This window comes from Hemitrygon akajei, chromosome 32, assembly GCF_048418815.1.
Source record: "Hemitrygon akajei chromosome 32, sHemAka1.3, whole genome shotgun sequence".
Lineage (NCBI taxonomy): Eukaryota > Metazoa > Chordata > Chondrichthyes > Myliobatiformes > Dasyatidae > Hemitrygon > Hemitrygon akajei.
In genome coordinates, this window is record NC_133155.1 from 9,755,373 (window position 1) to 9,775,975 (window position 20,603).

The following is a 20,603-nucleotide window of genomic DNA, read 5'->3' on the forward strand; positions in this document are numbered from 1 at the left end:
CCAAAAGAACACGTAAAAAAAGACGGTCAAGCACCCGATGTGCAGGGGAAAAAAACCAAATTATGCAAACAATAAATGCAAGCAAATATCGTTCTGAGCTGAAGTCCACAAGGAAAGTCCATCCCCAAACCCATAGTTCATTGCAGAGCATCGCAGCCAGTTGAGCCTGCCTGTCCCCTGACTCGGACCCGACATCCTGACCTCCTCAACCTGGCCTGGCTCCTAAATCGTCGTCCAAATATCAGGTTCACTGTGACACACTTGTGCCTGGCGATGATGATATTCGTTGGCATCTTTCATGCTGTTTGTTCAAGGTTGCAGCTTTGCAAGCCACATCAAACATGAGACTCTTGCAGTTTTACAAATTTATCCGGATCCGAATAAACTCTTCTCTGGCTTCCAGCCGGGTACAAGTACTGATTATAGCTGATGTTTCGATGACAAACTCTGCCATTTTCATCGGGGATGATGCCTGGGCATGTCTAGTCCAGTGGTATTTATACCCCCATAGCCTGTCCCTCCTGATTGGTTAGTCCTCATCCAATCAGGTTCCCACTCTCCCACCTTGTTTACAATTGAATTCCAGTTCTTACTTAGAGCGAGAGTTTCGTCTTTGTTAAAATTCTTTTCCTCTAGTTTTATTTCAATGGCTTCCTTCCCGAGGTGGTCCCAAAAGCCATTGGCGCGGCACAACAGTTTTATGCCATCGAAGTCAATCCTAAGGCCATTGCGAATGCAGTGTTCTGCACTGCTGATTTCTCCGGGTAATCCAAACAGATGTACCTCCTGTGCCCCTTGATGCGAGTTTCCACCGTGTGTCCCGTCTGGCTGATGTACGTTTCTCCGCATTCGCGGGGAAATCTGTAAATGTCTCCCTGAGGAAGTAAGACCATTACGCACGATGTTCCTACAGAATGGCTACAAGGTGAAGGAAATCAAACGGGCCCTTAAAAGGGCCGACGAAAAAACCAAGAAACCTCACCAGGAGGAGGAACCTGTTGCTACCACCTGTCTTCCCTGTATTTCCACGGTTTATGGAAGGATCGCCAGGATCCTGAAGAAATACGGGATTAATACCATCCATAAGCCTGTAAGGAGGCTTAAATCAGGATTCCCTGTGAACGCGAAGCAGCGTATATCAGCCAGACGGGACGCACGGTGGAAACCCGCATCTAGGAGCACAGGAGGTGAATCCGTTTGGGTTACCTGGAGAAATTGATGGTAGCAGAACATTGCATTTGCAACGGCCGTAGGATTGACTTCAACTTCACAAAACTACTGTGCCGCGCCAATGGCTTTTGGGGCCACCTGGTAAAGGAAGCCGTTGAGATAAAACTAGAGGAAAAGAATGTTAACAAAGATGAAGGTTTCGCTTTAAGTAAGAACTGGAATTGTAAACAAGGTGGAACAGCGGAAACTTGATTGGATGAGGACTAACCAATCAGGAGAGATGGACAATGAAGGTATAAGTACCACTGGACTAGACATCCCTGATGAAGAAGGCAGAGTTTGCCATCAAAACATTGGTTTTAATCTATACTTGTACCCGGCTGGAAGACTGAGAGGATTTTATTTGTCATATACGCTGGGAAAGCACTGGATCCATTCATCATTTAAACTGCAAATCTATCCTTTAGTGCAGGGGTTCCCACCCCAGGATCCACAGACCCCTCAGTTGATGATAGGGGTCCATGGCATAAAAGAGGTTGAGAATCTGCTTTTTAAATATTCCCAAAATTTCAATGACTCAAGAACTCTTTCAGCAGAACTACATATGGGTGGCATGTTGCCAAGTCACACAAGCCTGCCCATAACGATTTATGATGACATAAGCACAAACTGTCTCTTCAGTTCTTTAATTCCTTGTGCCTAAGTTATAGCTCTCTGCTATCTATAATTGCTCTGAATTAAAATATCCTTCAATCTGTCTGAAGAGAAGAGTTTTACTTATCTATAAAGCTTCCATTTTTTTAAGCTTGTGAAAGGTCTCAGAACCAATCTCCAAAGTCTGTTAATAATCTACATTTTTTGGCCTCTTATTTCAGTATTCCATGCCTGCAGGTTCTCAGCACTATCCTGTACTTCAAAGGTTTCAAAGGTACATTTAATGTCAGAGAATTGTATACAATATACATCCTGAAATTCTTTTACTTTGTGAACATCCGCGAACACAGAGGAGTGCCCCAAAGAATGAATGACAGTTAAATATTAGAACCTCAAAGTCCCCCCCCCAGCTCCCACCACCCACACATAAGGAGCAGCAGAGTAATGACCACCCCCCACCAGCAAAAAAAGCATCAGCGCCCCCCTCCGAGCACACAAACGTGCAGCAAAGCATCAATAAAGACACAGACTTGCAGTAGCCCAAAGGCTACTTATTCACCTGGTAGTTCGACATACCACAGGCTCTCTCTCTTTCCCTAATAATGGAAGCAGAGGTGTCCCCATTTCACAGCGAGAGGGGAGACATAACAAACAACTCACTGGCTTACGATGTTAAAAGTCTGTTGTGTTGCTTCTTCTGAGCTTCAAGAGTATTGTCCCTCATAAAGAACTAATCCAACCCTTCCACGTAAGGTGGGGGTGTTTCATAATCAATTGGATATCACCACCTATCTAGAAAGAATATCTGTGTCCGTGCCACTTGGTGATTCTTGCTGCCTGAACAAAAACACCATTGCCCTTATCGTTTGTTTATTGGGATTTGATTTTTTTACTGCCTGTTACGCCACCAACATTTAGGCCAGCAATGAAAGTCCTTCATCTCTGGCAGTGTTCAAAGCTTCCTTCATTATATCGGTAGCTTCCTCTCGGTCTTCACTGCAAGTCATACAAGTCCCGGGTGGAGGCTCAGGAATACCATCACACTCAAGTGTAGAAGAATTCTTTGTCACTCTTTCCGAAAGTTTTGTTTGACCAGTCAGGGTTGTTAGCCCTGAGCTGAACCCCCCAAACCTGGAGGACTGGTAGACTGGCCTCTACCCTTTGACCTGTTTGGCATGGGTGACCCTATCAAGAGTTAAAGTATAAAACCCTGACCACAGCCAACATAGTTCTCTACGTCATTGAGGCACACAAACCTCCAAACCTAACCACAAGGTTGTGGTCCTCTTGGAGGGGAACTGGATATGAAATTAGTTTAGTATTGGCACACGTCCCAAGATACAGTGAAGATTTTGTCCTGTAAAGAGTATATTTCTTACATTTAGGTTACACATGACCCTGGTCTTTGAATTTTTTTTGTGTTTAATTGCAACTGTCCATGTAAATTTCTTTACTCCCTTTTGCACCCAGGAGAATGTTGGAAAGAAAATCCTAAAGGGCCTGTGGACACAGGATGTGGCAAAAATATCTTCTCTTTCTGAGCAGATATGTGTTTACAATCCTTGATACCAATTGTGTATTAGCAGGGGGTCTGTGTGCCAGTCTTGTGCTTGTCAATTCTGATTATAAACATCTCTAGGTACCAGGAGGTTTTGGAAGAAGGATGTGCTCTTTATAATAGGCTGATGAAAGCTAATGAGTAGGTACCTAAGACCATGAGACATAGGAGCAGAATTAGGCCATTCAGCCCATCGAGTCTGCTCTGCCATTTCATTATGGCTTATCCATTTCCCTCCCATCCCATTCTCCTGCCTTCTCCCTGTATCCCTTCATGCCCTGACTAATCAAGAATCTATCAACCTCCGCCTAAATATACCCAGTGACTTGCTCTCTGCAGCTGCCTATGGCAACAAATTCTACAGATTCACCACCCACTGGCTAAAGTTCTAAATGGACATCTATCCATTCTGGGATTGCACTCTCTGGTCTTACACTCCCCCGCTGTAGGAGACATCCTCTGTGCAGTCACTTTATCTTGGCCTTTCAACATTTGATAGGTTTCGATGAAATTACTCCTCATTCTTCTAAATTCCAGCACGTACAGGCTCAGAGCTCTCAGACGCTCCTCACATGATAATCCTTTCTTTTGAATCATTTTTGTGAACCTCCTTTGAACCCTCTCCAATATCAGCACATCCTTTCTTAGATAAGGGGCCCAAAACTGCTCACAGTACTCCAAGTGAGGCCTCACCAGTACCTTATAAAGCCTTAGAATTACATCCTTCTTTCTAAATTCTAACATCATCAAACCTTGTTTTTTATATTCTTCCATGTGAAATCATTCTGATACCAGCATGCATATTGAGATTTTTGACATATACACTCAGTGGCCATGTTATTATGTAGCTCTTGTTCAATGTGTTGTGCGTTCACAGATGCTATTCTGCACACCACTGTTGTAATGTGTGGTCATTTGAGTTACTGTCGCCTTCCTGTCAGCTTGACTGGCCATTCTCCTCCAATCTCTTTCACTAACAAAGCATTTTCGCCCACAGAACTGCTGCTCAATAGTTTTTTTGTCCTTCACACCATTCTCTATGAGCTCTCGAGATGGTCGTGTGTGAAAATCCCAGGTGATCAGCAGTTTCTGAGATACTCAAGCCACCCCATCTGGCACCAACAATCATTCTACGGTCAAAGTCAACTTGATCTAATTCCTTCCCCATTCTGATGTTTGGTCCAATCAACAGCTGAACCTCTTGACCATGTCTGCATGGTTTTATGCATCAAGTTGTAGCCATGCGATTGGCTCATTAGATATTTGCATTAACAAACAGGCGTACTGGAAAAGTAGAAAAGAGCAGTGAAATACAGGTACAATAAGGTACAAGGGAGAGCTGGAGCAACAAGTCTTCTGCCAGAGGAACTACTGGATTGAGCAGCATCTGTGAGAGGAAAAGACAAGGTTTCGACCCGAAATGTCAGCTCTTCTTTCCCTCCCACAGAGGCTGCTTGAACTACTGAATTCCTCCAGCAGGTTCTTTGTTGCTTAGTGAGAGGCTTGCCTGCCACCTCATAAGCACACTAGTACAGATACCACAGAATATAAATTATACCGATATATTATACAAGATTGTGAAAAGAGAATTTTTTGACTAAACACATTGACGAAGGTAGAGCAGTAGATGTAGTGTACATGGATTTCAGCAAGACATTTGATAAGGTACCCCATGCAAAGCTTATTGAGAAAATAAGGAGGCATGGGATCCAAGAGGACCTTGCTTTGTGGATCCAGAACTGGCTTGCCCACAGAAGGCAAAGACTGGTTGTAGGTGGGTCATATTCTGCATATTCTCCATATGATGGGTCATATTATGCCTCAGGGATCTGTTCTCGGATCCCTTCGCTTTGTGATTTTTATAAATGACCTGGATGAGGAAGTGGAGGGATGGGTTAGTAAATTTGCCAATGACACAAAGGTTGGGGCTGTTGTGGATAGTGCGGAGGGTTGTTAGAGGTTAAAGCAGGACATCAATAGGATGCAAAACTGGGCTGAGAAGTGGCAGATGGAGTTCAACCCAGATAAGTGTGAGGTGGTTCATTTTGGTAGGTCAAATATGATGGCAGAATACTGTATAGTATTAATGGTAAGACTCTTGGCAGTGTGGAGAATCAGAGGGATCTTGGGGTCCAAGTCCATAGGACACTCAAAGCTGTTGCGCAGGTTAACTATGTGGTTAAGAAGGCGTATGGTGCATTGGCTTTCATCAACTGTAGGACTGAGTTTAAGAGCCAAGAGGTAATGTTACAGCTTGATAGGACCCTGGTCAGACCCCACTTGGAGTACTATGCTCAGTTCTGGTCACCTCACTACAGGAAGGATGTGGAAACCATAGATAGGATTCAGAGGATATTTATGAGGATGTTGCCTGGATTGGGGAGCATGCCCTATGAGAATAGGTTGAGCGAACTTGGCTTTTTCTCCTTGGAGCGACAGAGGATGAGAGGTAACCTGATAGAGGTGTAGAAGATGATGAGAGGCATTGATCGTGTGGATAGTCAGAGGCTTTTTCCCAGGGCTGAAATGGCTAACAGGAGAGGGCACAGTTTTAAGGTGCTTGAAAGTAGGTACGGAGGAGATGTCAGGGGTAAGTTTTTTACGCAGAGAGTGGTGAGTGCGTGGAATGGGCTGCCGGCTGCACTTGCTCATTCACCTTCAGTGACTGATGAACAAGGACTCCTAGATCTCTTTGTATTTCTCCCTTACCTAACTCTACACCGTTCAGATAATAATCTGCCTTCCTGTTCTTACTCCCAAAGTGGATAACCTCACACTTATTCACATTAAACGCCATCTGCCAAGTATCTGCCCACTCACCCAGCCTATCCAAGTCACCCTGAATTCTCCTAACATCCTCATCACATGTCACACTGCCACCCAGCTTAGTATCATCAGCAAATTTGCTGATGTTATTTTCTATGCCTTCATCCAAATCATTAACGTAAATGGTAAACAGCTGTGGTCCCAATACCGAGCCCTGTGGCACCCCACTAGTCACCACTTGCCATTCCGAGAAACACCCATTCACCGCTACCCTTTGCTTTCTATCTGCCAACAAGTTTTCTATCCATGTCAATGCCTTCCCCCCGATGCCCTGAGCTTTGATTTTACCCACCAATCTTCTATGTGGGACCTTATCAAATGCCTTCTGAAAATTGAGGTACACTACATCCACTGGATCTTCCCCGTCTAACTTCCTGGTTACATCCTCGAAAAACTCCAACAGATTAGTCAAGCATGATTTACCCTTGGTAAATCCATGCTGGCTCGGCCCAATCCTATCACTGCTATCTAGATATGCCACTATTTCATCCTTAATAATAGACTCTAGCATCTTCCTCACCACCGATGTCAGGCTGACAGGTCGATAGTTCTCTGTTTTCTCCCTCCCTCCTTTCTTAAAAAGTGGGATAACATTAGCCATTCTCCAATCCTCAGGGACTGATCCTGAATCTAAGGAACATTGGAAAATGATTACCAATGCATCCGCAATTTCCAGGGCCACCTCCTTTAGTACCCTAGGGTGCAGACCATCTGGACCTGGGGATTTGTCAGCCTTCAGTCCCATCAGTCTTCTCATCACCGTTTCCTTCCGAATGTCAATCTGTTTCATTTCCTCTGTTACCCTATGTCCTTGGCCCATCCATACATCTGGGAGATTGCTTGTGTCTTCCTTAGTGAAAACAGATCTAAAGTACTCATTAAATTCTTCTGCCATTTCTCTGTTTCCCATAACAATTTCACCCAATTCATTCTTCAAGGGCCCAACGTTGTTCTTAACTATCTTCTTTCTCTTCACATACCTAAAAAAGCTTTTGCTATCTTCCTTTATATTCCTGGCTAGCTTGCGTTCGTACCTCATTTTTTCTCCCCGTATTGTCTTTTTAGTTAAGTTCTGTTGTTCCTTAAACACTTCTCAATCATCTGTCCTCCCACTCACCTTAGCTCTGTCATATTTCCTTTTTTTTAATGCTATGCAGTCTCTGACTTCCTTTGCCAACCACTGCGGCCCCTTTCCCCCCTTTGAATCCTTCCTTCTCTGGGGGATGAACTGATTTGCACCAAGGTTCTGCACGGAAGGTTAGTTAGGAAGGTTCAATCGTTAGGTATTAATATTGAAGTAGTAAAATGGATTCAACAGTGGCTAGATGGGAGATGCCAGAGAGTAGTGGTGGATAACTGTTTGTCAGGTTGGAGACTGGTGACTAGTGGTGTGCCTCAGGGATCTGTATTGGGTCCAATGTTGTTTGTCATATACATTAATGATCTGGATGATGGGGTGGTAAATTGGATTAGTAAGTATGCAGATGATACTAAGGTAGATGGCGTTGTGGATAATGAAGTAGGTTTTCAAAGCTTGCAGAGAGATTTAGGCCAGTTAGAAGAGTGGGCTGAACGATGGCAGATGGAGTTTAATGCTGATAAGTGTGAGGTGCTACATTTTGGTAGGAATAATCCAAATAGGACATACATCGTAAATGGTAGGGCATTGAAGAATGCAGTAGAACAGAATAATGGTAGGAATAATGGTGCATAGTTCCCTGAAGGTGGAATCTCATGTGGATAGGGTGGTGAAGAAAGCTTTTGGTATGCTGGCCTTTATAAATCAGAGCATTGAGTATAGGAGTTGGGATGTAATGTTAAAATTGTACAAGGCATTGGTAAGGCTGAATTTGGAGTATTGTGTACAGTTCTGGTCACCGAATTATAGGAAAGATGTCAACAAAATAGAGAGAGTACAGAGAAGATTTACTAGAATGTTACCTGGGTTTCAGCACCTAAGTTACCAGGGAAAGGCTGAACAAGTTAGGTCTATTCTTTGGAGCATAGAAGGTTGAGGGGGGACTTGATAGAGGTATTTACTTTGTAAAATAATGAGGGGGATAGATCGAGTTGACGTGGATAGGCTTTTTCCACTGAGAGTAGGGGAGATTCAAACAAGAGGACATGATTTGAGAGTTAGGGGGCAAAAGTTTAAGGGTAACATGAGGGGGAATTTCTTTACTCAGAGAGTGGTAGCTGTGTGGAACGAGCTTCCAGTAGAAGTGGTAGAGGCAGGTTCGGTATTGTCATTTAAAGTAAAATTGGATAGGTATATGGACAGGAAAGGAATGGAGGATTATGGGCTGAGTGTGGGCCAGTGGGACTAGGTGAGTGTAAGCGTCAGCACGGACTAGAAGGGCAGAGATGGCCTGTTTCCGTGCTGTAATTGTTATATGGTTATATGGCAACGGTGGTGGAGACAGATACGATAGGGTCTTTTAAGAGACTCCTGGACAGGTACATGGAGCTTAGAAATATAGAGGGCTATGGGTAACAGTAGGTTATTTCTAAAGTAATTTTCATGTTCGGCACCGCATCATGGCCCAAAGGGCCTGTATTGTGCTGTAGGTTTTTTCTATGGTTTCTATGTTTCTAAGCTGCTGGCAGTAATGTTGGGGTAGGCCTCAGGCTGTAGGTGGAGAAGGGCAGTAGTGATGGCAGCCATTAGTGTGACATCTGCTACTCCTGGCATTGCACTGGAGTAAACATGAAGCAACTAAGCTCTGATGACAGGAATGATGCCCACTTAAACTAGTTCTCTCCTGATTGCCTCTTAATAACATCTGTTTATTTCCTTGTCTTATTAATTTTACAGGTTCTTTTGGAATAAAACAATTCTCAGAGCAATATTAAAAAGACAATAACCTTCTGGCATGTACTTCATCCCTGTTTTCATGCATCTACATTCAAATTAAAATATCGGGCAGTAAAAGATATTACTTTAAGTTTGAACTCCATTATACCTTTTTGAAAATCTCAGCATTTTCCTACTCTCCCTCTCTCCTCCCTTCCTCTCTCATTTTGCCGCTCTCTCCTTCTCTCTCTACCTCTCTATGATCCTCCCCCACTCACTCTCTCTCTTCCTCCCTCTCTCTCTCTCTCTCTCATTCTCTCTCTCCCTTTCTTCCTCTCTCCGTCTCCCTCTCTCCCCCCGTCTCCCTCTCTCTCTACCTCCCTCTCCCCTCTCTCTACCTCTCTCTCTACCTTTCTCTCTCCCTCTCCCTCTCTCTACCTCTCTATGATCCTCTTCCTCTCTCTCCCTCCCTCTCCTTCTCCCCTCTCTCTACCTTTCTCTCTCTCTCTTCCTCTCTCCATCTCCCCCTCTCCCTCTCTCTCTCACACAAACACACACATTCTCTCACACTCTCTCTCTAAAATCAAAATCCAAATTTTTAAATTTGGCCAACTTAGTCCCACTAGCGTCTCCTCAGTCCTCACTGTGGGTGGGGTGCAGCCAAACTTGGAAACGGATGTTGCCAAGGAAACAGATGGTGAGGGACAAAGGGAGAATAAGGCAGGGGCAGAAGAAATTAGGAAGTAAATGAAACATTATATTAGCGAAAGGGGAAACATACTGAATTTGCTAAATTCATCAAAACCATTAAGTTTATTGTATATTTTATAACAACTGCAGTATTTAAAAATTCTTTCTATAGCTGAAACAGTTTATAATTGTCCGTAACAATCTTCAATATATCTTAGGTCTCTGTATACTCGGAGAATATACTCTGTATATTCAGATTTTGAAAAGAATACTGCTATTATTATGCAATATTTTTTCATGGAGATTTGCAGTGGTATAAACAATATCTCTAGTCATTCAACGGCATGTGGTCGATTCGTACAAGTAACCTTGTGCCTCTCTCAGTTTGTTGTTTGACCTCTGTCTTGCAGATGAAGTGACAACGAAGATGCTACAGAGACGGTATACACAATTACGGACAGGCGAGATGATCATCATTGTGGTGGTTCTGGTCATGTGGGCAGGTGGGTGATGTTACACACTTGCTGTGCTCTTGGCCCTCAGGGAAGTACATGTCTTGTACCGCAAGGCTCTGCGTTGTACCTCAAGGCTCTGCGTTGTACCGCAAGGCTCTGCGTTGTACCGCAAGGCTCTGCGTTGTACCTCAAGGCATTGCGTTGTACCTCAAGGCACTGCGTTGTACCGCAAGGCTCTGCGTTGTACCTCAAGGCACTGCGTTGTTCCCCAAGGCTCTGCGTTGTACCTCAAGGCTCTGCGTTGTACTCGCATTGCCTGCTGTCCAGTCTGGCACTGTGAGAGGGTTGGCACTTTTTATTTCAAATACAGAATCATTTTGTTTGTACTTAACGAATACAGCAATCAATTTTTACAGCCAATTTATTCAACATTTAATATATTTATTACCCCATTCCAAAATATTATTGGATATGAGTGGATCTGGATCATGGGCTTCCAACCTGTTACCAGCTGAGAATGAACCACACAGATTTAACAGTTTGCTAATCATTTATATGAAGCCAATTACATCACTTAGATCTCACTTGTAATCCTACCCAGTACATTTCTTTCATTAATGTACACAGTTCCACACCCCCACCATCCCTCTCTTTCTCATTACTGCCACCTTCCTTTTGCCAAAACTGATTTATTAATTAATCACCTCTATGTTTTACTTTTCATAATTTCTTATTACCAAGCTCCCATGCCGTAATTAGGTTCCTCGTCTTATTTTCTGCACCAACCCAGCCTTTATCCTTCAGGATCCTCAAGCACACCAAATTAAAATTGTTATTTTACGTTGGAATCAGTCCAGCATCTCTCAGATCAGCTGCACCCGCAGTGATTTTGTGCAGCTGCTGTTTAGGGCAGCAATGAAGGTCCTCCAATTCTGGCGGCGTCCACGGCTTCTTTCACTGTGCCAGCAGCCTCCTCTGGGTTTACTGTCAGTCATGCAAGCCCCAGGTGGAGACTCAGGAACACTATCACACTCAGATGTAGGATTCTTTATTGCTGTCTCTGTAACAGTTTTGTTTTACCAGTCAGGGTTGTTGCCCTGAGCTGAACCCCTGACCCTGGAGGACCGGTGGACCGCTCTTAGCCTGGCCTCTACCCTTTGACCTGTTTGGCATGGGTGACCCGACCAAGAGACAAAGCAGAAAGCCCTGACTCCAGCCAGCATAGCTCTCCAGGTCATTGAGGCACGCAGGTCTCCAAACCATGACAAGGTTGGAGCCAGTGAACTCTCCTCTCCAAAACCCAAACAAAAAGGAGAATGCTAACATGTTCAGCTCTTTGCTTTCTGTAAGTTCCTCATTAAACTCCTCCCTGTTCCTACTAGTCTCCCCAGTTTCAGAAGCTTTCACAGAGTCTAGGCTAAGCTGTCCCTTGCCTCCATGAATTCTGCAACTGCCCAGTCCACATCTTTAATTGCACTGGGTCAGATGTGACATTTCAGTTGCCCTGTCGACTCTGACAATCTGAATACAGGTTGACTCCATCTAGTCCAGCACCCTTGGGACCTGTCTGGTGCTGTATCACAGAAAATCTGGACCGTGGAAATTGCCCCCCATCGGCTTCCTCTGAGCCAGAGAACTGGCTACCAAGCTACATAAGGGTTACGAGAACTATCCACAACCTGGAGATTCCTTTCTTTCTTTCTTTTCAAATCTTTTTATTAATTTTTAAGAACTGGAGATTCCATGTCGGAAACATATCATTGTGAGATATATCTGAGATTATTGTGGGCTGAAATTGCAAAAATTACAGTGGAAAGGTAATTAACTACAAACTAGCACAGATTTTTAAATTATATTTTATTAAGAGATACACAGTGGAACAGGCCCTCCTGTCTCAACAGGTCGCAATGCCCAGCAACCCTATTTAATCCTAGCCTAATCGCAGGACAATTTACAATGACCGATCGTCCAACAAAACAGAGCAACACACACAAAATGCTGAAGCAACTCAGCAGGCCAGGCAGCATCTATGGGAAAAAGTGGTCAATGTTTCAGGTCAAAACGTCCACTGTCCTCTTTTCCATAGATGCTGCCTGGCCTGCTGAATTCCTCCAGCATTTTGTGTGTGTTGCTCGGATTTCCAGCATCTGCAGATTTTCTCTTGTTTGTGATCTGAACTTACGAACTAGTACATCTTTGGAATGTGGGAGGAAACCGGAGCATCGGGAGGAAACCCACACACCCACGGGAAAGATGCGTAAAACTCTTGCAGACGGTGTCAGATTTGAACGCTAAACTCTCTGAGCTGTAATAGCACCGTGCTAACCGCTACACCACTGTAGTTCCTCTCATCTTAGTCAGTATTAGATCTTGGTTAAAATCAGCACTTAATACAGATCAAAACCACAGCGTGTTGGACTAGAGAATTTCAGCCAATTCTTCTGTTCCTTTCCAGAAGTTAATGGCTCAGGTGTAGATTTTAACTTATTGACTCTCAATAAATTTGATCTGCTAGATGCCCAGCAGTAAATTATTCTGCACAAACACCATCTCAGTATTGATCCAGTGCTTCAGTGTTTTGTTCAATAAGTATAGTAACACTTTTCAGTGCAGTATAGCACAACACCCTTGGGCAGGAGCTGATGTCGCAGCTGCTGAATTTACTAAGTAATTAACTCAGGCCACATGCTTTTCTGCCAAGGATTTAACGGGTTTGAATGGAATTACAGAATGAGTTATTCTCCCATTTCTGAAAGACCTGACTCAGGTGACCAACTGTGTCATGTCACAGAGTCATAGAGTTAGACCATAAGCCTGTAAGATATAGGAAAAGAATTACACCATTTGCCCCATCTGTTCTGCTTTTTCATCATTGCTGATCCATTTTCCCTCTCTGCCCCAATCTCCTGCCTTCTCCCTATATCCCTTCACGTCTTGACTAATCAAGACTCTATCAACTGTCTTAAATATACTCAATGACTTGGCCCCCACAGCCACCTGTGGCAATGAAAGCCACAGATTCACCGCTCTCTGGCTAAAGAAATTCCTCCTCATCTCCATTCTAAAAGGACGCCCCTCTAATCTGAGGCTGTGTCTTCTTGTCTTAGACTCCCCCACCATAGGAAACATCCTCTCCACATCCACTCTATCGAGGCCTTTGAACATTCGATAGGTTATAGATATCAGTGAAGCACCAGCCAGTTGAACAGTATGGATCTGCAGTACTCGGTAGGTACTGTGTCGGGGCTGGATGCTTTGCATGACTTCACCCTCCTAAAGCAGTGATTCTCAACTGTTTATCGGCCACGGCTCTCTTAGGAGCTCTTCTCAGGTTCCGGGGCCCCCCTTTCAAACAGGGATACAACACGAACAGATAGACAGAAAATCATTTATTATTGAACACCAAGAAAACTTGACCATTCCGACATACTGGACAAAACTTTAAAAAAGACTGTATGAAATTAAACATCTATCAAGCCTAATGCAATCCTTGAGCTTGGTGCTTTTCTGCAAGTTTCATGACATCGGGCTCCAAATTAGACAATGACAGTCGGAGGTCACCTCCATTATTGACTATAGTCTCCAATAAAGGTTGCTGCTTGGGTATTTCATTGGTTCAGTTACCAGGGCCCCCATAGACACTTGGGGCTCCCCTTCTCACAGTTTTCAGTTGGTGGCCCTCTTCAAATGTGCCAGGGCCCCCAGGGGGGCCATATGGCTCCCGTTGAGAATGGCTGGCCTAAAGGATGATTTCACATCAGACTCAGAGACTCACATCACAGAGTCATCGGGGTCTGTGGGATTTTGTGAAGGTGCTTCCATATTTTGACGGTCAAAATGAATATAAAGGACTTTTGAGCTCATCTAGGAGTGAAACCTTGTTGTCACATTTGTTCTTTAAATAATAAAAATGTATGACCCAAACAAGATTAACATCACAACAGAATGAAAGCTGAACAAAGCATTTCTAAATCTTTTATATGATTATGCCAAAGCAATTTTTCGATTTTTCAGTAGTCACCCAGTTTCATGATCTCGAGATCTCCAAAAGGCCAATTAAATATCTTACTTACTGTTACATTTCTATAAAATGGGAGGTCTGCCAAACAATTAGCACACCTCAACATTCACATAAAACCCAAACATTTCCCGCTCAGGTCAATGGTTGTTCCGCGCAGCTGCAAAAACCAAATGAGAAGCAACGTTAATGATTAGTGAAGGACAGGGACAATGAAAGTTTCTATGATTGCTACTTGGACAGGAGAATTTCAGCTATGAAGAAAAAAATTGCAATAGGCAGTTGTTTTTAAGAACTGAGGAGGCTGAGGGAAGGTTTAATCGAAGTTTATAAAATTATGAAGGGTTAAAATAAAGTGAATAGGATGAATTCTATTTGCCTTAACAGTGAGGCCAAATTCAAGGTTGCTTAGATTTAAAGAAAGTAATGGAAGGGGATGTTGAGTATATCTTTTTATCCAAAAGGCGAGGAAGTCTGAAATCGATGCTTAAGGGAGGATGGACACAGAAACACTTCTGCATTTAGCAAGCACCTGAATGAGCACTAATCCTGCCAAAGCCTCCAAAAGGATGAACTAAGAAGAGGACTTGGGCTTTAGTTTTGAGTCTATTATTTATAGATACCTTCGTCAGACCCTTCCGGGGCAACGAGCTGCACCGCCCAGCAACACACCCACTTATCTTTAGCCAAACCATAGGACAGTTTACAATGACCACTAACCTACTAACCTGTATGTCTTTGCACTGTCAGAGGAAACTGGAGAACCCAGAAAAAACCCACACATTCCACAGGGAGAACGTACAAACTCCTTACAGGCGACAGCAGAATTGAACTCTGAATGCCGATGCCCTGAGCTACAACAGCATTGTGCTAACTGCTACACTACTGTAGGCCCTCCTGTTAGATAGAGCCTGAATTGTTAGTTTTCATGTAGTTCAACTGTCTTTATGTTTGCTTATAGGTTTGTATCATTCCCTGTTCATCTGTGCTTGTTCAGTAAATTTTCTGTAAGAGTAGTTCAGCTGTTTCCATATCTTTACAAAGTTCAAAGTACACATATGCAACCCTACGATTCATTTTCTTGTGGGCATACTCAATAAATCTATAGAATAATAACCAGAACAGAAACAGTGAAAGACAACCCAACTTGGGCGTTCAACCAGCGTGCAGAAGACAACAAACTGTGCAAATACAAAATGAAAGAAATAATATTAATAAATAAATAAGCAATAAATATCGAGAATATGAGATGAAGAGTCCTTAAAAGAGAGTCCATTGATTGTGGGAATGTCTCAATGATGGGGCAAGTGAAGTTGAGTGAAGTTATTCCCTTTGGTTCAAGAGCCTGATGGTTGAGGGGTAGTAACTGTTTCTGAACTTGGTAGCTTGAGTCCTGAAGCTCCTGTACCTTCTTCCTAGTGGCAGCAGCGAGAAGAGAGCATACCCTAGGTGGTAGGGGTCTCTGATGATGGATGCTGCCTTGCTGTGACAGTGTCCTCATTGGTGGGGAGGGCTCTACCCATGATGGACTGGGCTATACCCACTACTTTTTGTAGGATTTCCCATTCAAGGGCTTTGGTGTTTCCATACTGGGCTGTGATGTAGCCAGTCAATATACTCTCCATCACACATCTATAGAAGTTGGTCAAAGTTTTAGATGTCATGCCGAATCCTTGGCAACTCCTAAGGAAGTAGAGGCACTGCTGTGCTTTCTTCATGCTTCCTGTAGCTTTTCTGCAGCCTGGGTCACACCATGGAATCCAGCCACCTCATAGTTTGCTTCTTATCAACAGAATGAATCTTATCTGTCTACCTTGAGCTAGTTTTTCATATAAGACAGCCACAATTTCTTCCTTCTTTGCTCTTTCTTTGTTCTCTCCCTTTGCTTTCTTTCTTCCTTACAGTAGGTTGGGTTGGCTGCTGCTATATCCATGTTGATGAACATCCAATTACAACACTTCCACCTCATTCTTGACTCCTGAATCATAACATCTCCACATTCCACAGGCCAGACAGCTCTTTCTCATAATGTGCTAATATCAGAATCAGGTTTAATATCGCCGGCATATGTCGTGAAATTTGTTGTTGTACAGCAGCAGTACATTGAATTACAGTAAGAAGTATATATATAAAGTTCAAAGTAAATTTTATTATGGAAGTACATAGGTAGAATAGGGTCTTTTAAGAACTTAGAAAGATAGAGGGCTATGTGCTAGGGAAATTCTAGACAGTTTCTAGAGTAGGTTACAGAGTTGGCACAACATTGTGGGTCGAAGGGCCTGTAATATGCTGTAGATTTCTATGTTTATACGTTAGCACACACAATCCTGAGATTTATTTTTCCTGTTGGGCATACTCAACAAATCTATAGAATAGTAACTATAACAGGATCAATGAAAGATCAACTAGATCTAAAAAAATTAGAGAGGTGGTGTTCACGGGTTCAATGCCCATATAGAAATCTGAATTTGAATTCTTCGAATCAATAAAATCTATTAACCCATAAGCGCCCTCTCCTCTGGGTACCAAAGAACGATCAGAACTACAGACTCTGTGTTCGTAGGTGCTAAAGAATTCCGCTGACGGAGTGCAATTGATGTGATGTGGCGTTTCCTTCGTGTGCTCTTCCAGCATAGTTTGGGTATTTCTACATCCTAAGTCCTGATTGACAATCGACTCCTCTTTTCTATTTTCCCAGGTGTCATTGCTTTGTTTTGTAGGCAGTATGATATTATCAAAGACAACGAACCTAACAATAATAAGGACAAAGCCAAGAGCTCTTCAGAATACAGCACTCCAGAGCACCCAACGGGAGGGCTGCTACGCAGCAAGGTAGGAGAAAGTGGCTGCCATTTTAAGTGTTTATACTTAAATCCTGGTTTACATTGAAACAAATCAAACCATATTAATATATAATAGGATATAAATGTATCGGGAAAAAGCCAAAAGATAAAATTGTAACGATTTGCGCATATCAGCCACTCACTGACTGATGAGTCAAGAAGCTTTTGGGTATATTTAAACCCATAAAACCATAAGATATAGGAGCAGAGTTAGGCCATTTGGCCCATCAAGTCTGTTCTGCTATTTCATCATGGCTGATCCATTTTCCCTCTCAGCGCCGGTCTCCTGCGTTCTCCCTGTATCCCTCCATGCACTGACCAATCAAGAATCTATCAACCTCTGCCTTAAATATACGTAAAAACACAGCTGCCTGTGGTAACAAATTCCACAGATTGACCGCTCTCTGGCTAAAGAAATTCCTCCTCATCTCCGTTCTAAAAGGATGCCCGTCTATTCCGAGGCTGTCCCGTCTGGTCCTTGACCCTCCCACCATAGGAAACATCCTCTCCACACCCTCTCTATCGAGGCCTTTGAGAATAAAACATTAGGTTCATTTAAAGTGGAGGGTGAGAGGTCCTGGATTAATAAGGGTATCAAAGATTACAGCGAAGACAGAGGAATGGGGAAAATAATTCAGCCACAATCAAACAACAGAGCAGACTTGATGGGCTGAATGGCCTAATTCTGCTCCTTATAGTCTTATAGTTGTTGAGTTGGAAGTATTTTGGATTTAACTGCATCATAACTCCAATTTAAAATAGACACTTCTGTTGTTAAAGTTCCAGTTTTAGTCAATTTATTTTTGTAAACCAACAGTATGTGTTTGTCTTTGCCAACCCCTCGATAGTGACCTAGAGTCAGGAGAGGATTCCTACTCTTCTTGGCTCTGCATGATGTTTTCTAAAAGAACTCTAATGTTTCATTGCCGAGAGTGGTGGCTGCAGGAAAAGCAGACACGATATTCAGCTTCTCCTCTTGGATAGGCGCGTGTAAAACCAGAACACTAATAATCATCTTTGGCATCAAGCCCACTTGTAAGTTCAATAAAAACGCCTCGAGGATGACAACAAGCAATATGGCAGGGTGCACTGTTTTTTTCTACCAAGACACAAAACACTCAATGGATTCAGGGAAAAAAGCTAAAGGAATAAATGTCAATGAAGTTCTTAACCCAACAATTAACCTCCCAATCTTTTGGACCTTGGGAGGAAACTGGACCGTCCGGAAGAAACCCGCACGATCATGGGGAGAATGTACAAACTCCTTCCGGCATCTTCCCCCTTCCTTTCCAGTCTTGATGAGGGGTCTTGTTCCGTAAAGTCAACAGTTTATTCACTTCCATAGAGGCTGCCTGACCTGCCGAGTGCCCGCATCATTTTGTGTGCACTACTCTAGATTTCCAGCAACTGGAGAATCTCTTGTATTTATTGTCATCACTTCCCTCCTTAAATGCCTGCACTGTGTATAGCAATACAACTTATAAACCAATAGTACAGCTGTGAAACAAATCGTGTAACCACAATAGTTAGTAACATTTATCATTTTAATGTGTAGTTATAATATACACTGAATGGCCACTCTGTTAAGTACAGGAGTGGAACCCGGTGAGGTCTTCTGCTGCTGTAATAAAAGCATAGAAACATAGAAAATTTACAGCACAATACAGGTCCTTCAGCCCACGATACTGTGCCGAATATGTACTTACTTTAGAAATTACCACAGGTTATCCATAGCCCTCTATTCTTCTAAGCTCCATGTACCTCTCCAGGAGCCTCTTTAAAGACCCTATTGTATCCGCCTCCACCACCGTCGCTGGCAGTCCATTCCACGCACTCACCACTCTGCGTAAAAAAACTTACCCCTGACATCTTCTCTGTACCTACTTCAAAGCACCTTAAAACTATGCCCTCTCCTGTTAGCCATTTCAGCCCTGGGAAAAAGCCTCTGACTATCCACATGATCAATGCCTCTCATCATCTTCTACTCCTCTATCAGGTCACCTCTCATCCTCCACTGCTCCAAAGAGAAAATGCCAAGTTCACTCAACCTATTCTCATAAGGCATGCTCCACCATCCGGGCAACATCCTTGTAAATCTCCTCTGCATTCTTTCTGTGGTTTCCACATCCTTCCTGTAGTGAGGCGACCGGAACTGAGCTCATCCTATGTCGCTCCAAGGAGAAAAGCCCACCCACTTCCAGGTTCAACATGCTGTGCATTTAGAAATGCTATCCTGCACATCATTATTGTAATTGAAGCCTGATTATCTGAGTTACTGTCACCTCTCTATCTGCTTGAACCAGTCTGACCTTTCTCCTCTGACCTCCCTCATTACCGAGGCATTTTCTCCACAGAACTGTTGCTCAGTGAATGTTTTTTTGTTTATCGCACTGTTCTCTGCAAACTCTAGAGACTGTAGTGCATGAAAACCCCAGGAGGTCCCAGCAGTTCAGAGATACTCAAGCCACCGTGTCTGGGCCAACAATCATTCAACAGTCAAAGTTACATTTCTTCACCATTCTAAAGCTGAGTCTGACCAGCAACTGTGCCTTGACTGTGTCTGCGTGCTTTTAAGCATTGAGTTGCTGCCATGTGATTGGCCAACTTGATTCTTGCATTATTGAGCAGATGGACAGGTGTATCTAATAAAGTGTCATTGAATGTATAAGGAAGTATTGACAAGCAATTTGTATCGCTTAGTAATCCCAATTCTTAGATCCATTAAAGACACAGTGGAGATCATCACATGATTAAAATAATCACAGTCTTCTGTGTCTATTTCAAATGATTTTTTTGGAATTTACTTTATGCAGAAAAGAACTGGAAATTAGTTGTTATCCAGTGAAGATTAAAAACTATTTGCCAGAAATACTGTTCTAACCCACAGAAAATGTAACCTCCATTTCAGATGAGTTGTCAATCTAATGGTCTCTTATTAAGTATTGACAAGTTAATTTGGGGTGGCACGGTAGTGTAGTGGTGGGCACAATGCTTTACAGTGCCAGTGACCTGGGTTCAATTCCTGCCGCTGTCTCTAAGGAGTTTGCACGTTCTCACCGAGATCGTGTGGGTTTCCTCTGGGTGCTCCGGTTTCCTCCCACAGTCCAAAAGATGTACCGGTTGGTAGGTTAATTGGTCTTTGTAAATTGCCCCGTGATCAGGCCAGGTTAATTGTGGGATTGCTGGGCACTGCTGTTCAAACGGCCAGAAGAACCAATTCCATACTGCGGCCAGTAAATAAATAGTTCAAAGTTCAAAGAAAATTTATTACCAAAGTATATATATGTCACCATATACAACCCTGCAATTTATTTTCTTGTGGACATGCTCAATAAATCTATTGAATCGTAATCATAACAGAATCAGAGACCGTTCAACCAGAGAGCAAAAAGAATAATAAATAGATAAGCAATAAATACCGAGAATATGAGATGAAGGGAGGTTGTGGGACACATTTCAATGATGGGGCAAGTGAAGTTGAGTGAAGTTATCCCATTTGGTTCAAGAGCCCGATGGTTGAGGGGTAGTAACTGTTCTTGAAGCTGGTGCTGTGAGTTCTAAGGTTGTTGGACCTTCTTCCTGATGGCAGTAACGA

General features: G+C 43.1%; 1 protein-coding gene across 1 annotated transcript in view; it reads left to right on the top strand.

The window, feature by feature from the left end:
• fndc5a (fibronectin type III domain containing 5a) overlaps positions 1-20,603 on the top strand; it is a 130,908-nt gene that overhangs the window by 77,170 nt on the left and 33,135 nt on the right. Inside the window, exons 4-5 of the mRNA XM_073034640.1 lie at positions 10,103-10,195; positions 16,864-16,997. Of these exons, the coding sequence (XP_072890741.1) occupies positions 10,103-10,195; positions 16,864-16,997 (227 nt within the window). The remainder of the gene's footprint in view (positions 1-10,102; positions 10,196-16,863; positions 16,998-20,603) is intronic.